The 19,587-nt window shown below is 35.9% G+C and overlaps 2 protein-coding genes across 2 annotated transcripts in view; one reads left to right on the top strand and one right to left on the bottom strand.

Moving 5' to 3' along the window:
* The window catches only part of LOC136811290 (polycystin family receptor for egg jelly-like), a 79,209-nt gene that overhangs the window by 22,438 nt on the left and 37,184 nt on the right, over positions 1 to 19,587 (top strand). The window contains exons 13-17 of the mRNA XM_067067909.1: positions 12,461 to 12,704; positions 12,993 to 14,000; positions 14,380 to 14,609; positions 14,890 to 15,024; positions 16,455 to 16,637. Coding sequence (XP_066924010.1) covers positions 12,461 to 12,704; positions 12,993 to 14,000; positions 14,380 to 14,609; positions 14,890 to 15,024; positions 16,455 to 16,637 — 1,800 coding nt within the window. The remainder of the gene's footprint in view (positions 1 to 12,460; positions 12,705 to 12,992; positions 14,001 to 14,379; positions 14,610 to 14,889; positions 15,025 to 16,454; positions 16,638 to 19,587) is intronic.
* On the bottom strand, positions 2,806 to 9,798 carry LOC136811281 (uncharacterized). The gene is made up of 5 exons (XM_067067900.1): positions 9,713 to 9,798; positions 8,086 to 8,273; positions 4,994 to 6,169; positions 4,446 to 4,648; positions 2,806 to 3,600 (listed from the first exon to the last, which is right to left on the bottom strand). Exons 2-5 carry the CDS (start codon positions 8,270 to 8,272, stop codon positions 3,424 to 3,426), a joined length of 1,743 nt encoding a protein of 580 aa, XP_066924001.1. The 5' UTR covers position 8,273; positions 9,713 to 9,798; the 3' UTR covers positions 2,806 to 3,423.

Genomic DNA, 19,587 nt, shown 5'->3' with positions numbered 1-19,587 from the left:
AGCAGTGTCATCAGCATACTCAGAGTCTTGGAGTGGTGGATCTTCTCCATATGCTCTGTAGCTGCGACCAGTCATGACATCATCTTCTTTCGTTTTGAAAATGCATGCTTGGACTTCGGTTGTTTTACGTCAGGTTATCATAACTGCTGCAATGAAAAACGTGAATAGAAGGGGACCAAGAATGTCACCTTGCTTGACACCAATTGAACAGTTCATTGTTTCGGTTACTTCGTCTACCGTGAATTTCACTTTGAAGGCTTTGTGGAGAGCTTTCAATAAATTGACGAGTTTTGATGGGACACCGAAACGTTCAAGAATGAGCCACAGTAGTTCTCTGGGAACCCGATCAAAGGCTTTTACCGAGTCCAAAAAGAAAACCCATGACTCAAGTCCATGTTCGCGACGTTTTTTAAGAGCAAGTTTAACGGTAAAAATTGCGTCAATGCAACCTCGATCTGGACGAAAGCCACATTGTGACTCGTGGTCGAGCGATTCTTGGATTGGTCGTAAGCGTTCTTGAAGGATTATAGCGATAATTTTATACGAGACTTCCAAGAGCATAATGCCGCGATAATTTTTAGGTAAACTTAGATCGTCTTTTTTAGGTAGTATCGTTAGACGACCTATATTCCATCCATCTGGTATGGTTTCAGTGTCCCATATATGGTTAATATCCTGACAAAGCAGAAATTAACAAAATAATTCGCGTTCGTAGATATCGAGTGAAGAGTTTTTTTTTTAAGGAACACTTTTATAAGGAACACGAGGCTGAAAATGGTTGAAACTGAAACTGCTTAGGTTGAGAATAAGAAAACAAGTTAAGGAACAGAGAATTAAACTTTAACTTGCTCACAATTACAAAAGCCTAAAAAGATGACTTTGATAAGAATAGATTGACAGATATTGACAAAACAACATTCAATAAACTTTTTTTTCTGTACATTTAGTCTACTGTTATAGTTATACAAAGGTTTTTCACTTAGCAAATCCAATCTTAAGAGCTTAGTATGCAAGGAACTTTGAGGCTAAAATTCTCTGGAAAAATAAGGAACTCCAGGCTAAGTTAACGAATATCTTAGCGTCGAAGTCTTTTGCTCTTATATACTTTTGCTCTCAAAAAACGTGTATGGCGTGTGATGATTTTTCTAGATCATACGAAAGAAAGATAAAAATGCTTCTCCTCCCAAGATAGGCCCCCCCCCAGCGGTTTGCGTGAATGCGTGAATGGGTATTTTCGGTTGCGTGAAAAAAAAATGCGTGAATGCGTGAATTGAAAAAACTTGCGTGAACGTTAAAATTCACTTTTTGATTGCGTGAATGTGTGAATCTGGGCTATTTTGTGCGTGAATACGTGAATTTTCCCTTTTCTCCACCGAACATTTTTCCCGATTTTCCAATGTTTCCCCGATTTTTCCCGAAAATTTTCCGATTTCCTGAAAAAACGGGTTATTGCGTGAAACTCGAGGAAAATTTGCGTGAATGCGTGAATTTCGAAAAAAAAATTGCGTGATTGCGTGAATTGAATGTCCGCTGGGGGGGGGGCCTCAAGATAGGATCCTTTTTTACAGATACATTATGAGTATTTATGCCTGGAATGTGTTTTTTTTTGTCTTTTTGTTCGAGTTGAGGATGAGACGAGATTATTATTCTTACCTTTTCGGTTAGTGGAAAGAGTTCTTCCTCCCAAAAGTGATACAGTATTCAAAAAGAAACCATTTCACCAGAATATTCGTATAGCAATAGCAACATTTCATTAACTTATCATGCGCAAAACACGATATGTTAAGGATAATATTTGTTCATGGTCTAATGATTTATATGACGTGCCGGTTGTTGCCAATTTTGTACCCAGAGCCATTTGCACTATTTTTATTTTTTTTTTACTTATCATAAAAAATGGACTGGGTTCGAGTTTGGTTTATTGCATTGATTTCACATGGAGTCAGAAAAAATACCAAATCATGTTTATCAAATTTGTTGTATTACATTTTTCAAAATTTGTTATTTTACATTTTTAAAAAGCGAAAAAAAAACGTTTTTAAAAATGCTATGCTTGGTTTCCTAACGACACGCGTTTTTTTATATAAGAATGGTGTTTTTCTAATTCATCATGAATATTCTTAACTTTTTGGGAAAAATGATCCTGAAATATTTTCTTTGATGAGAAAGTGAGTATGAGTAAAAAAGGTGTCTGTTACCAAACAGTGCTTCTTACTACCCCCTCTTATCGTCAACATGAGAAATATGAGCAATCTGATTGGTTAAAAACGGGTATTTCGTATTGTACCGTACAAATACAAGACCGCGTTCAAAAAATTGGTCTGGTAAGCGAGAGATCATATTTTGTACAATTTTATGATAAGAAACGTTTTCTCTTCGCTTCCAATACACAACAACTTATCAAAAGAGTTATGAAAAGAATGTTTTTATCTTTTTAATGACCATTCAATTCTTTTGTCGAATGTTTTGATGTTGATTTCATCTACAAATAAAAGTAAAAGATAAAATATTGGAAGATAACAAAACAAAGAAAAAGAGACACAAATGGAGAGAGAAAAGTTTGTTGATATTTTTGAAGTTGACGATAAACCAGTTATCACACTTTTACTCCCAACTCGTACAATATTGCATATATTTTTCTCGTTCTCGGCAAATACAGTAGGACGAAAATTCTGAACACGAAAAATATATCCCATATTGTACTCTGTTGTCTGTACCATGTGATAACTATTACGAATCCAGATGTAACATCATTATTTGGTGTTTTTTGTGTTTCCTGCAGGAAAAAAAGGTTGTGAAAAAAGGTTCCAAAGGTTTACGATCTGTTTTTTATCATCTTATTTTTATATTTATAAATATTCTTAGTAAATTACAGGCGGCCACCAAAAACAAAACGAATCAAACTACAGATAACCGCTGCCACTAAGCAAAATTTAGCTAATCTAATTTTTTTGTTATGTATCACAAACTTTAAACTCATACCAAAATTAAATATAGTAAATAATGCCCTTTTGTGCTATACAATATTTAAGCAAAAACTTGCTAAACAGTCATGGATTTTGAGACCGATCTGTATCACATACCGCATTATATCGAATAAACACCCTGGACGAGTAAGCGATGTAAAAATAGGGAAAATGAGTTTAAATACTGAAATAATAATAATAACTACATAAACACATATTTAAGTTCTCGCGTTCATATAATTTCTCTCCTAGAAGGGAGGTATTTATTTGAAGGGGCGTTTATTGAAAATTTTTCTTTTAGGAAGGGGCATTTATTCGAGGCGGGCCTTTAAAAGAAGGGGGCGTTTATTCGAGGCGGGCCTTTAAAAGAAGGGGGCATTTATTCGAGGCGGGTCTTTAAAAAAAGGGGGCGTTTATTCGAAGTAATACTTAAAACAAAAACCAATTAAGGGATGAGTTATTGTTTGTTCTTTTGTTTCTGGTTTTTATTCTTGTAATGGTTTTTGACATTCTGATCGACTTTTCTGAGGTATTCGGTGAATGTTTCTTTACCAGTCACTCCTTGTAATATCTCATCATCCTGTTCTTCACTTTCTTTCTCCATCTTCGCCATTTCACGAATTCTTTCTTTCACCTGTAATAATAAGAAAGTGAATGATATTATATACGATTTGTATTAGTAGAAACATGGTTTGGAGGGTGAAAGTATTGGGTACTAAAACCATGTACCTTAAGTGGATTAATTTTCGCGTGGATTAATTTTCGCGATTTTCGCGTATTTTGGCCATTTTCGCGAAATTTTGTCCACGCGAAATTTTTAGAATTGCAATTTTTGCCAAAACCCCTAGGAAAATGAAAGAAATTAGGTAAAAAACAGGCCAAATCGCGAAATTTAGTCCACGCGAAAATTTTCAATCTTCCATTCGCGAAATTTTGTCCACGCGAAAATTAATCCACTTAAGGTATTATTCCTCGTTAATTATTACATCCTTTTGGACCCGTCTAAATCCTGGACAAAGCTATATCAGACATCTTTGATCGGAGTTTTCGGAAAGTAACCCTAATGGCAGCACCATCTGATTATAGTCAATTTACAATTCAATGAAATTGTTATAATTTTGGTCAAGTGCGTCGTTTCAGCATAACCTGGTCCGTATTTTATTCTAAATGCTCACTTTCAGCATAACCTGGTCCGATTTTGCACAAATTTTGGTTGTAAGGCTTTTATCATTAATACCCCACCCATGATTATTTTCTGGACCAATCTGTTAAATACACGATAAAGGCAGTTTTGAAAAAAAGTCCTTGTGCTCAAAAGAAATCTGTCTCTCAAATTTTAAGAAAAAAACAATATAAAACTTCAAAAAAAGATTAGGGGGGTCAAACTTTCGGCATTTTCAAAAAATGCGATAATTATTACTTCATTAATGATATCGAAATGGCTTAAATATGTTGCTTACTACAATTATGTTTTCTAACCTCTTCTGGTACATTTTTGAATTTATCATTATCCGACTTTCCACGTGTTTCACCTATAACATTATCTCCATTATCTTCACTATCCCCAGACTCCTCCCCAATCTCTTCTTCACTGCTTGCGCTCTGTTCGTTAACATCATCAAATAAACCATCGCCAAAATCATCTTCATTATCTTCAATAGCATCTCTACTACCCGATTTCCCTAAAATCAGAAAACAATAAACCCCAGTGTAATTTTGCAAGCTCTGAATTTGATGAGAATATGGCCACTGTTTTTTGAAGTCTAACTGAAAGTGAATGCAACTAGCACCACAAATCTGATTTAAAATACGATGGTTTACTAGAAAAAAAGATATGAAGAAAAGGAAGACACAAAATGGCCAAGTTGTCAAAGGTGTCAGCATTTCTAACCAGGGATTCATGGTTCGAATCCCCGCTCCTTTCAATGTTCCGTTCAGCTCATAGATAGCCGAGCCGGTGGCTGGCCGTGGAACTATGCACGTAAAATATCGACTCTATCTATCAAACTATACAAAAGATATCATACCTTCATCCAGATTTAATTTTGGACTGTTAAAGATATCTTTCAAGACACTGATATGTCTTCCAACCTCTCTGCTCCAATAAGCATTAAAACGTGGTTTCAAATCTTCAATATATTTCTGTGAAATTTCATCCATTCTATCTTTGATATGAGAGAATACATTAGTGTGCAAAGACTTTGTAATCCATGTGTCGGTTCTACAAATACCAAAAACACCCGTACAAACTTTACAAACACAATCCGAACATGACATAGTGATATCCAAGTCGCAGAATTTGTGGCTGAACTTTGTTGGCTTGAATGTGCATTTCTTTTGTGAATATTGCAAACATTGTCCATACGTCCTCCCATCAAATTCGTCCTCAAATTTTGTACATTGTGGCTCCTCGTCAAATTGGTTTTCAACTATGCGAGCTTTCCGAATCTTTTTCAACGCCCATTCCATGTATCCCATATAGAATTGACCGTTAGTACGCAACTTATCTTTGTAAAGTGTATACTGATTACGGTAGTATTTTTTCTTGTGAGCTCGCTTGGGATCTTTTTTCATTTTCTCCAAAGTACGAAGTAAAACAGCAATGATTTGAAGATGGAATACAGCCCAGGTTCTAGTTACGGGAAGTTGTGTTTCCAAAAATTTGATATCTTCGACACTCATCTTTTTCCTTGGATATAAGGTGTACATCCTTTTGTTCACGAAGAAGTTTTTCAAGCCATTAACATCTTGTTCTACATCTTTTTGACATTTGTTCGAATCCCAGAGTGATTTTCTTAGTAAACAATTTGCCCAATTTTCTTGTTGTCCAAGGTAATGGTTTTCCATGTTGTGTTTCAAGAGTTTCCGACCTGTTTGATCCACGTATTCTTTTAGATGATTGAACCTCTTATTGGTAGCAATGATGATCTTATACGAAGCTTTGTTAACGCTTTCTATTATAGCTTCAGGATCACGATGGGTGTTTTTCAACCCTAACCCACTGACCATTTGATTTAGAACTGGTTTTAAGATTGGATGAGCCGCCATGGGTGCTTTTTCGGCTGCGTCTTTAACAGCTACTGAAAATTTGATCCACTTTTCTGGGTCGATTCCCAATTTTTTCATGGTTTCGGGGGATAATGAACCCAAAGAATCAGCCAAGGATGCAGTTGGAACTCTTGCAGTAATACTTGGAATGTTTCCTAGAAAATAGAATCCAAACTTACTTTCTGCATGATCGAATATCGCCTTACCAGTGTTATTTTTTCGTCGCTGGCTTAATAAGGGCTATCGTAAGGGAGTGGTCAGAAAGAATTTACTAGGGGGGGAGGAGGATTCCAGGAGGTGTCAAAAATCTTTGCCACCCTTAGTGGGGGTCTTAAACAAAATTAATTTCTTTAGGGGGTTGTTCCAATTTCATTAATCTAGATTTCAAATGTATTAGCAAGCAGTGTATCCACCGGGGAAGAAAAAAAAAAGAAAAGAAAGTTGACTGAAAAGGTCAAAGTTTACCCAATGGAATGTGAAGGTGCTTGCAGCTTTTGCTTTCTGGCTACCTTTGACCTTTTTGCAGGCCTCCTTTAAGCTGTCTGACTTTTCTTAGACCAAAAAAATTTTGCCTGTTGTGCCAAAATTACAAAGAAAACTTTCAGTGACATGAAATTTCATGCTTTCTGCATTTTTTGTGAGCTTATTCTCGCTAACTTTGCCTTTTTTATGCTTATTATGCTTGCTTAGAGCAAACTCTTCGCCTGCGGCACTTAAGTTACGAGAACAAAATTATTATTTTTAAGACTCGTGGCAACGCCTCTGGAAAAATCATTCGTTTTGAAAGGTCAAAGAACAGTGGCCTATATTAGGGGGTACCAAAAATATAGGATATCAAGGGGGGGTGTGCGAATTTTTTTTCTCGAATTTATGAAAATATCCTCTACCTCACCCTATTTGATACTGACCACTCTCTAAGGGATCGAAATTAAATTGGAGTCGGGCTTAAAATTGAAAAAAAATTGAGCATTTGTGTAATAAGAAACATCGTAAAAGGGGCCGATAAGGCCAGTGCGACAATTAACAACACTTATTCTTATCTTTATTTCTTAGCTGATTTATTCAGGAAATCGGGAAAGGCTACACGTCTTTTTTTTTTAAGAAACTAGTTTTACCAAGCAGCCTCAATGTTTCTTAAGAAATCGGCCTTTTGAGCCTTAAATGTTTCTTACATGTTTCTAACTTTTTGACATAATTAGCCTTGATTGGAAGGTTCTTATAAAAAAACGAATTAAAAAATGTTATTTTCTCATTCTCAGCCTCAGCATGTTTCTTAGATGTTTCTTAGTTTTTCTAGGCATTCTGAGCCTCATGTTTCTTAAAAGTGTGTTTCTTAAAAAAAAAAAGACGTGTAGTGCGTGAGATATTTCATTAGAGTAGAAAATCAATGCGTGAGATATTTTATTAGAATAGAAAATCAAAATCAAAGAACATTGACGACAGAGAAAGTTAATGTTTTATAAACAAAGAATAGACCTTATCGGAGTTTTTGATTTTTCTAAAGAAGCGATGCATTGTGGGATTGTTTCGAGTGTATTACAATAGAATTCCCTCGAGGAACTCCTTAGAGATTTCTATTGTAATACACTCGAAACAATCCCACAATGCATCGCTTTTTTAGAAAAATCAAAAACTCCGATAAGGTCTATTCGTTTTGAATTTATTTTGCTGATAAAAAGAAGCTTTTGAAGCAGTTTGAATTTATCCCGGGGGGGGTACTTAGGCAAATGAAGGGTACGGTATGTGCCGCCCTTAAGGGTACCTTTTTTGGACTTCCAAAGTCCCGCTAAGGGTCAGAAAAATCAGAAAATCAAATTTCAGTCCCAGTAAGGGTCGGAAAAATAGGAAAATTTCAACTTTTTACCCCCTGAAAGATCGAAATTTGGTCAAAATTGGTCAAATTAGTCCCGCTAAGGGTCGTAAAATTCCCAAAATTTTCCTTTGTTTTCTCCTTTTTAGTCCCGGTAAGGGTCCAAAGTTCGAAAGTCGGGCGGCACCCCCCCGTCAGCTCGCAACCCTAGTACCCCCCCCGGGGAATTTATATGTGAAAAAAAAACAAGGAACTTCTTACGGATTTCAATTCTTTCATCATCCAAATCATACTTGTCAAATTCACAATGTCCTTTTCGCTCTTCTTTGTTTGGTTTCATCTGAAGGTAACCTTGAGTGTTGGTTGGGACCATGTTGAAAAACCCATATCCCATATCCACACATGTCACAATGAAGAGGAACTCTAGAAATATTCTCAATACCCTCATCCTATAATGAGAAAGTGATCTAAAAGAGTCAGACTTCATTCGATTACATTTAAATAAGAACGTCAAAAAATGTTGTACCTTTTTTGGGATTTGACTTTAAATTGTTTTATTCCCGATTCACTCTTTTCTATGAAAAGATTTAGTGCTGCTTTTGTTTTGAAGATAATTCGAATGTCTTTAATTAAATAAGGTCGTTAATTACATTCGAAAACATAAAACAAAAGTAAAGAGGAAAAAGAGAAAACATAGAGGCGGACGAGCCAAGGCAGAAAATATAGTTGCTAAATATCGATGGACCTTTGGTGGAATGGAGTATAAACCAATCTCTATCAATCTACAATTCAAAGTCTTCTTTTAAAAGGACAAAAACATTGAAAAACGCGTACATAAATGCTGTATTTCATATTATTATTGTACCGTACAAATACAATAAGACCGCGTTCAAAAAAGGGGTCTGGTAAGCGAGAGATAATTTGTACAATTCTATGATTAGAAAGGTTTTCTCTTCGCTTCCAATATACACAACCACTAATTAAAAGAGTTTATGAAAAGAATGTTTTGATCTTTTTAATGACTATTCGATTCTTTTTTCGAATGTTTTGATGTTGATTTCATCTAAATAAAAGTAAAAGAAAAAACATTGGTAGAGAAAAACAAAACAAAGAAGAAGAGACACAAATGGAGAGAAAAGTTTGTTGATATTTTTCAAGTTGATGATAAACCGCAGTTATCGCACTTTTTTACTCGTACAATATAGGATATATTTTTCTCGTTCAGAGTAAATTTATCCCATATTGTACTCGATACTATTACTTATTTGTCTTCTAATCTTCGAGTAGCCTGGGAATCCAAGCTCATAATTTTAGAAAAAACAAAAAATACCTCACCTCACAAAGTTCTAAAATTATAGAGCTTGGTGCAGGTAGATTAGTCTGACACAGAATGTTATAAACAGTCTGTGTGTGAACCCTTGTTGACAAACTTTCTGAACTTTGGAAACCCAGGCAAACACACATAATCAACTTACCATAAAAACTCTTTCACAAGCTCTAAAGACTTTCAAAACTACTAAAAACCACATCAAAACATCAGCCACATGTATTTAGACTTCCAGTCAAGAGCCATTTTGTTTCTAAATGAATCTATGTTTTCATTTTCATTTGTTTTCCTTTTTTCTGCAAAGTCAGCTTTTTCCATAAATTATGCGCGCGCATCGAAATTATCAAAATGCGCGCGAAAGTACTGCTAAGTAATACGCCGAAAGCTGGCCAATCAGGCCGAACCTGCATTGCAGGGAAAAATGTCCCTGCAGGCGAGTTACCTGCACCAATCGTTAAACCAGCAGCAAAAATATCATAAACTAGACTGTGAAAAAAGTTTAACGCTTGGATTCCCAGGCTAATCTTCGAGTTGAGGATGAAACGAGATTAATATTTTTACCTTTTCCATTTGCATTAATGGAAAACGTTTATCCCTCCAAAAGTGCTACAGCATTCAAAAAGAAAACCATTTCACCAAAATATTCACATATTAACATAAACATTTTGTTTGTAAATTCCAAATGTGAAGCGTGATTGATTTTCAATCAATTTATCATGCGCAATTATCTTGTTCAGGGTGTATGATTTAATAAAGGTACAAATTCTCTTGTAACAAATGAAAGAAATGATTTTTTTGAAAATTCCAACTGTACAAACGACTCTGGAAACGACATATGTATTGATTTTAAACATAATGAAAATACAATCTCTAAAAATGCCATTTTCTTTTGATACGATATTATTCATGATATTCATGACGTAATGTTTCCTACGGAAATACCCTGGTTCTCAACTTCAGTTGAGCTATAATCTGAGAATGTCTGTATGTATGTCTGTCTGTATGTATGTATGTATGTCCGTCCGAAAACTTTAGGGCAGGCTGGACACTTCAAAAAAGGTCGGATTTGGCTGAAATTTGGCACACTTGTTCCTTGGGTGAATATCTGGGGGCGTTTTTTTCATTTTTTGAAAATTTTGATTTTTGGGGCCTGGGGACGAGTTTTTCGCCAAAACGAGGCTAAAACTTTGGGGCAGCCTGGACACTTCAAAAAAGGTCGGATTTGGCTGAAATTTTGGCACACTTCTTCCTTGGGTGAATATCTGGGGGGTTGTTTTTTCATTTTTTGAAAATTTTGATTTTTGGGGCTGGGGACGAGTTTTTCGCCAAAACGAGGCTAAAACTTTGGGGCAGCCTGGACACTTCAAAAAAGGTCGGATTTGGCTGAAATTTGGCACACTTGTTCCTTGGGTGAATATCTGGGGGTGTTTTTTTCATTTTTCAAAAATTTTGATTTTTGGGGCCTGGGGACGGGTTTTTCACCAAAACGAGGCTGGCAGCTTGGAGACTTTAAAAACGGTCCGATTTGGCTGAAATTTGGCACACTTGTTCCTTGGGTGAATATCTGGGGGTGTTTTTTTCATTTTTTGAAAATTTTGATTTTTGGGGCCTGGGGACGAGTTTTTCGCCAAAACGAGGCTAAAACTTTGGGGCAGCCTGGACACTTCAAAAAAGGTCGGATTTGGCTGAAATTTGGCACACTTGTTCCTTGGGTGAATATCTGGGGGTGTTTTTTTCATTTTTGTTTGAAATTTTGATTTTTGGGGCCTGGGGACGGGTTTTTCACCAAAACGAGGCTGGCAGCTTGGAGACTTTAAAAACGGTCCGATTTGGCTGAAATTTGGCACACTTGTTCCTTGGGTGAATATCTGGGGGTGTTTTTTTCATTTTTTGAAAATTTTGATTTTTGGGGCCTGGGGACGAGTTTTTCGCCAAAACGAGGCTAAAACTTTGGGGCAGCCTGGACACTTCAAAAAAGGTCGGATTTGACTGAAATTTGGCACACTTGTTCCTTGGGTGAATATCTGGGGGTGTTTTTTTTCATTTTTTGAAAATTTTGATTTTTGGGGCCTGGGGACGAGTTTTTCACCAAAACGAGGCTGGCAGCCTGGACACTTCAAAAAAGGTCGGATTTGGCTGAAATTTGGCACACTTGTTCCTTGGGTGAATATCTGGGGGTGTTTTTTTCATTTTTTGAAAATTTTGATTTTTGGGGCCTGGGGACGAGTTTCAGCCAAAACAGACAAAGTATATTTGCTACCTAATACTAAATATTTGAAATGTTACAATTGGGCCTTCTAATAACGGGAAAAACTGGGTCAAGCTGGAGTTTTTACAAGTTCTTTGATGACTCTGTTGGTCGTTAAATGTTGAGACAAACGATTTTATTACTTTTTCTAAAGAACGCGTCATCCCTATTGTTTAAAAATAACCAATCAGCTAAGCATCTTGTAAAAACTCCAGCTCATCCCGAAAATCTGAAGTTGAGCCCAGTGCGGTGCGCACGTTCGACTATTTTAGCCAGTAGTGGCAAATTTAAACGAGACAAAAGTTGTAAACATTTGCCACTACTGGCAAAAACCGGGGTCTTTCCGTAGAAAACATTACGTCATGAATATCATGAATTATGAATAGTCATCCTCCCATCATTGGAAAAGGTTAATTTTCCCGCTCTAAATTTATTCAATTATATGAATCAAACAAACAAACAATGACTAACCCGTAAGAACTGCTCTACTTGAACCGGTGATTTTAAACTGATTAAAACAAAATCCAAGTTACCGTACATGTACATTGCCTGAAGAATATTCAAGCTCAAAACATGTGTGTTGAAGTTCGAATTTACTTTCATATTATAAAACGTACTGTACTGTATACGATGTATTCGATTCCTAGCCTTCAGCGTCAAATGTTTGAAGAACCATGCTTGATGGTTTGCTCCCAGCTTAAGGACTGATGACGCTAAGGCGTCAGATCACAGTCCAGGGGCTCTTGAGTTACCGCCTTTACATTCAGTTCATAGATAACCAAGGCAGCCGGTCGTTGAGCCCAATAAAAACAATTGAATGCCTCCATGTAAAATATCGACTCTGGCGAATCAGACTAAGTGAAATGGTATCGTACTCCCTTGAATAGTATCATATGCCATGGTGAGAATCAGTCCCTTTTATAGATTGAAGTAAAGCGTAATGACCGCTACATCACAATTAACAATATTTTTTACTCACCCATTCAGTAGGTTAATCTTTAAAAGTGCCTGATTAACACACGGTCTGAATTCTTCTCCACTTAAATTCTTCCATTTGACAGGCTCCAGTTGATGAAGAAGACAACCCAATATGTAGTGAAGACCATTGCCGATACCTTTTATCCATGCCACTAACCAACAACCTATCATGCCAGATCCACCATGATAGTGTCAATCAAACCAACTTCGATTGTGCTTCAGTAGGGACAGACTCACTGCTTGTTGATTGTGTCAACGAGACGTTATCAGTCAATTATAGATGGAGATACGAGGGTATTTCGGCCTTGACGTTCGTCTGCTTTTCAGGTAATTGTTGAATAGTTTCTTTGATTTGTTTTGTTTACGGATAAAGATGTTTCTGTATTAGTTTTAATATTTCTTTCCTGATACATTTTTGTTTTTAAAAATGTTAAGTGTCAACCAGGACGTAAGGGGCTTACAAGAGTCCAATATTGACCGATAATCCGGTATTTAACAGTAAATGACTGGTACTTCGGTACTCGTCGGAATATTTTTGACTGGTATTAGAGAAATTTTTTTGCCGGTACGCTGGTCGTATTAAATTATAATGCCTATAATATCCTCAACCTTCAGATAACCAACTGATGTTCAACCGAACGATTTCGCCAAACGTTACGCGAACCGACGTCAAGATTTCTCATTCGTCGTACGTCAACGATACCGTCACTTTGCATTTTGAGCGTCTTTTCAATGTCGAGCAAATTACTGAGATAGTGGTCAAAGAACTGAACCAAAACGAGGATATCATTGATCAATATTTGCTTGCCAACATCTCAATGCAGAATGTCACCAATCAGAAAACTTTGGTTCTAAATCACCATTTTGCCAGTCAAAACACCTACAGTCTAAACATAACATTTCGAAACACCTATTTCATCCATAATATTGAAAATAGACTCATGTTAGCACAACTAAATGCTCATTCATTAAAAATGACCAATCTAGCAATCACCAATACTGATATTCTAGATTCGTTATATCCAGTTGTAATTAATGAAATATCCAGTGCTGGAGAGCCTGATGCCTTCACTTATCATTGGAGTCTCCTCGGCGAGGATTTGATTACAAACATCAACAAACTAACTAAAGAATTCCCAAAAATAGATACGTCTTCATGCTACGATATAGATTTAAATGTATCAAACTTAAACTTTATAACAGCTCAAACTGAAACTACAATCTGTCTCGAAATGGGGATAAATGTCACTTTAGACTTCACTAACGGTATTATGCTTGGAGATTTATCGCCCTTTACCTTGAAGCTTTACGATATGGGACCAAATAGTTGTCTCATGTTGGAGCTTACTAACTTAAGTAAAATCATAACTTTCAACATAGGAGGACAATCACCTGGTCCTTGTCTAGAGAGAGGCTTTGTTTCAGGAGGTAAAGAAGTTGTTAGTCAAACTTTCGATCAACAATCGGATGGATCCTTTCTCGTCACCTATGAGGAATTATTCATATCAGAAGGCGTGTTCGAGATCGTATTAATTGCTACAAATAATGTCACGTTACAGATCGAGAAATTTACTATTGATGTTATCAATCAAACGTGCAGGTCACCCAACGTTGAAATAACAGGTAAGATTACTTAAAACTCTTAACGTAGAGTGGAGTGGCGTGAAGTTAAACACTGGAATTTAAAATCATTTTCCATCGTGGGCATTATATGTTATTTCTTTCATTGTTCCTGTCTCAAACCCTTCTCAGGATCTCGGGAAAAGTTAGCCGTAGATACTGAGTAAGTGTACGGACAAGGTTTATCGAAGCCCTCCACTAGCGCCTTTTGCAGTTTTAAAATATCACCAATATCGTCCCCTATTTGATTCGGGCTTTATTTACCCTTCTGATGGATGCCAGGATACTTCATTATTTGTTAGTCAGTGAATGAAAAACTGAACCGTTCCATTCGGAACGAGGTTGTCATGTCACTTATTTTTGCAATACTTATTCTTTCTAGGTATTAGCATGTTTGAGAACTCGCCAAAACACTTTATGAAAAGTGAGAATTTCACAATCTTCTCGCGAATAACAACTGACTGCAATTCGTCAGATACTGTCTTCAAACCAAAATGGATGATACATGGTGGTACTTATCATAACGAAACTTTCAACTATTCGCAAGAACTTGACTTGAATCAAATGAAGTTAAATGTGAAAAGAAATGTCTTATCTTATGGTATTTATAAGGTGAGCATGAGAAATACAACTTTTATATTTAATGTTTGCGAATTAATTTATTGGAAATTTATTTCGAGTTAATTTAATTAAATCCAACCCTCGACTTTAAACGTCTGTTTGCTTATAACTCATAAAACTCATCTTTTAGTTTTGCGATTTTCGCAATTTTTTTTTTCCTTTTCGCCACAATAAATCCTCGCTTCGGCTTTTAAAACCCCTAAAATTGAATGAGAAAGGGGCCAATTCGCGTAAATTAGTCAAGATAATGTTCGACTTCTTTTGGTTTCAGATTTGTTTGACTGTTGTCATGGAAACCGAGCCTCGGTTCCAAGGCGTCCAATGTGGTTATGTAAAGATCATTCCATCGCCTTTAACGCCCATCATTAAAGGCGGTGATCAACTTAATGTCCCTTATGAGGATCCCGTAAGTACATTTTTTATGAGAACTTGCCACTCAAATAGTTAGCCTAACAACAAAGGATTGATAGAAAATAATCTCTGTAATCTGTAAAGAATACAACAATCAAAGACAAAGTGTATAAAATTTATGGAGTCTTTCGAATAAAAGCGTTTGTCAAAGTTTAAAGGCTTGGGGACATAAGAAGTTTTTTTTCGCGTTGGTGCAATGCAACATGCTCCATCTCATCAACACAAGAAAAAAGTGTGTGTCTCATGGTTTCTTTTTTTGTTTCATGGGACAAAAAGTGAAGGAAATACCCAAAACCAGAGCCAGTTAACATAAGAACAAGAAATCCTATTTATCCTCTTAATATACGAACTGAGCGTTTTCGTAATACTTTTTTTCCTTACTGCATATCACAGTGGAATGTCCTGGGCGCGAATATAAGAGATCTACCTTCTGTTAAGACCTTTAAGAATGCAATTTTAAAATTTTTGAGACCCAAACAATCTCGTGTTTTTGATGTTTCTGACAATCAAGGTGTAGTCTTTCCCCAGTCTTTCTAAATCGACTTCGGTTAGGGTTCAGTCATCTGAACGAGCACAAATTTAGGCATGGTTTTCGTGATACTTTAGACCCTTTTTGTGGTTGTCGAACTAACTCAGTTGAAAATACTCAGCACTTTTTTCTGCACTGCTCTATATATATTCCCATGCGAGACAATCTCTATTCGACAAACTACAAGACTTAGGTATTATTTTCCTCCCACTAAACCCTTCTTATTTTTGTCGGTTTTTATTATACGGTGATGAAAGCTTGACTTTATTTATTTATTTTAAATCAAACTATAATTCTTTCTGTCGTTGAATATATCCATGAATCTGGAAGGTTCAGTGGTGCGTTATTTTAGTCTACTACAACCATAGCTCTCTCCACGTCACACCTTGTTTTACTTTTTCCTTTCTTCATAGCCTTACCTCTGGCGATATAACTTAAGTTTCTAGCGGAGGGAGGGACTATATTAATGTTTAGTAGTATTTTGTATTATATGTTCGTAATGTACCCTGTGTTTATGTTTCAATAAAGAAAAAAAAAAAAAAAAATACCCAAAAGACACGCTGATTTTGTCCCAGGGACAAAAGTGAGAGAAGCACAAATGCTATTAAAAGAAAAATGGGGTGGAGACACGAGAAAGCGTTCCAGGTTGATGGGATGGAGCATGTTGCATGTCCCCAAACCTTAAGAAGTGCAATAGTTTTCTAGGCATCTGCTGTAAATGTAGCTTCTGCTCATCCTCTAGCGAAAAAGTTTCTTATAGGAAGTATATCTAAAGAGGTCTGCGATTCAGACTAATAGTTTTCATAAGTAACACTTTCGGGTATGTATAAACTGCGTGGTAACTTTTCTTAAAAAAGGACAATTTTTAACTAGAAAAACATTTTATGTTATTCCAGTATCTTATCGATGCTACTTTATCCGAAGATGCTGACAATCCACATAATTTATCCAACATCGAATTTTATTATTTGTGCTGTACGTTACTTGATCCCGAGTTCAATCTCACTTACGAAGAAATCAAAAGTCTTCCTGTTAAAAACCCTGATTTCACGGCAAACCCTGATACAACCGATCCTTCGGTAAGATTTCTTTTTTATCTCAATCAATGTTTAAAGCTTCCCATCTCGGGGCCTGGAATTCTCGAGTTATTTTTTGCCGAGTTATTTTTTGCCGAGTTATTTTTCATGTGACGTCATCACAAAAATGGTAACTCGGGTTTTTTGAGCATTTAACTTTTGTGGTGACAAATAACTCGAAAAATTAAAGACACAAAAAAAACCCGAGTTAAAAAATACCAATAACTCGAAAAGTTAAAAGCAAAAAACTCAAAGAAAACTCGAGTTATCATTTTTGTGGCGACGTCACAAAAACTGGAACTATGACGTCACATGCAAGATAACTCGGGAATTCCAGACCCCGGTTTTTAGTCTCAATACATCTCCCTTTCAAGTCCCTGATTTCTTTCCTTTTCTCACTCATAATCTCTCGCCCTATTCAGAGGTCTGAGCTTGAGGGCCTGAGCCCCAATCTATTGATGTCTATTCATTTTTCAGTTCATTAACATCGTGTTGGCTCAGTCCCAACCTCCATTGCATTATTCATTATTGATTACTATTCATCATCATCAACCTCACAGAACCAGTAAACTGGTTGGACTCAGGCTGGGTTGTTCTTAATTCTTTTAAACTTCCAGGCTTGTGTGTTCTTACGATGTTCTTAATACGCTTACGCATACACAGTTTCTTTACTTAAAATCTGTTAAAGTCTGTACTGTCTTTTAAGTAAATGCTGTAATCTGAGTGTCAGAGCAAAATTTCTTCCATTCGCTACGAAAAACATTCCTTTGACCTAAGTTCAGAACCAACTAGTTCAGAAGTTCTGTTAACCTTATCTTCAATAGCTGGAAATTCAGTTCGGAGGACATACTCTTCTCAAGCTACATGTGTTTTTTTAAATAAGAACAAAAGAACATAAGGCTTCGATTGCCAAAATATTAAGAACATTTTTAGGCTTAAAACTCATTAAGTTAAGAACATCCCAAGGCTTCAAAAATGTTGGATGTTCTTATAAAAAAAACGTGAAACGTGTACTTGTGAAATATCTGTTGGTAAGGGAATAACACAATATTCATGTGTGAAAAGGTTGATAGAAGTTGAGTAGGTATGGAACGCCGTAGCTGCCTTATGTGATAAAATGTTCGATTATGCGATAAAGCATTCGATAAATCATTCGATTATGCGATAAATCATTCGATAAATCATTTGATGCGATAAATCATTCGATAAATCATTTGATTATGCGATAAATCATTCGATAAATCATTCGATGCGATAAATCATTCGATAAATCATTCGATTATGCGATAAATCATTCGATAAATCATTCGATGCGATAAAATATGCGATAAAAATTTCGATTATGCGATAAATTATTCGATAAAAAATTCGATGCGATAAATTATTCGATAAAAAATTCCATGCGCTAAATCATTCGATGCGATATATCATTCGATAAAAATTTCGATTATGCGATAATTCATTCGATAAAAAATTCGATGCGATGAATTATTTGATAAAAAATTCGATGCGATAAATCATTCGATGCGATAAATCATTCGATAAATATTTCGATTATGCGATAATTCATTCGATAAAGAATTCGATGCGATAAACCATTCGATAAATTATTCGATGAATTATCCGATCGGCCCTTACCCGATATTTATACTTTTGGTGGAGACGGCGCTCCAGAAGGGTGAAATCATCGATCGAAAAGTAGATATTTCGGGGGTGCTGCTGATTAGGGCAGATTATGGCAAAAAAAAACAGGGTGTCCGGAAAAAAATAGAACTAACACTAACACGTAACAGATTTATTGATCTATCTTACTGAGTTTAGAAATAAATAAATAAATCCAATACTCTTATGAGCTTAATTTAGGGATGGGTGAAATAAGCAGGCGGGGTTGGTACTCTGGGAGAAAATTCATAGTAAGTGATTTCAGAAAATTAAAGCATTTAAGCACAAAAGAGTAAGGCGATCATCAATTCTGAGGGCAATTATTAAACAGATTTTAGTTTTATGTAAATTATGTTCCGTTTAGTTTAGTTCGAAGTCAAATTGCCCTTAAAGTTTATGAAACTTTTTTCCATCCTCGACCATGGCTTATCTGACCCCCTTACGCTCTATTGATAGAAGCGTTGACGGGGGATAGGATATAAACGATTCCTTCAATTTTACAACACTGGCCTCTTTACGTCTCAGAATCGCTTATCGGCCCTGGCTCGCGAGGGTGACTTTTTTCAACTGTCGAAAAAAATGAACTCAAAAAATTGGACATTCTTAGGGACAATCAGATACACGCTTTATATATATACTTTATTATACGAATATTCATGATGAAATTGGGCAAAAAGTTAGGAATACGCTAAGAATATCACCATCATGGAATTTTGCAACGGAACCATAGAATGCCACATTTAGAGTATTTTTAACTGTAAATTGCCAACTATCCCCCAGGAAGGCTCAAAATATTTTTTTAAATGCCACTTTTTGCTTCAAGTATGTGTATTACGCGCCGTTTCCACCAAAAGTATAAATATCGGGTAAGGGCCGATCGGATAATTCATCGAATAATTTATCGAGTGGTTTATCGCATCGAATTTTTCATCGAGTAATTTATCGCATCGGATTTTTTATCGAATGAATTATCGCATAATCGAAATTTTTATCGAATGATTTATCGCATCGAATGATTTATCGCATCGAATTTTTTATCAAATAATTTATCGCATCGAATTTTTCATCGAATGAATTATCGCATAATCGAAATTTTATCGAATGATTTATCGCATCGAATGATTTATCGCATCGAATTTTTTATCGAATAATTTATCGCATCGAATTTTTTATCGAATAATTTATCGCATAATCGAAATTTTTATTGCATATTTTATCGCATCGAATGATTTATCGAATGATTTATCGCACAATCGAATGATTTATCGAATGATTTATCGCATCGAATGAT

Source organism: Clytia hemisphaerica, unplaced genomic scaffold (assembly GCF_902728285.1).
Source record: "Clytia hemisphaerica strain Z4C2 unplaced genomic scaffold, Clytia hemisphaerica genome assembly, whole genome shotgun sequence".
NCBI lineage: Eukaryota > Metazoa > Cnidaria > Hydrozoa > Leptothecata > Clytiidae > Clytia > Clytia hemisphaerica.
The sequence above is the reverse complement of the archived record's forward strand: the minus strand, read 5'-3'. Positions and strand labels throughout refer to the sequence as shown.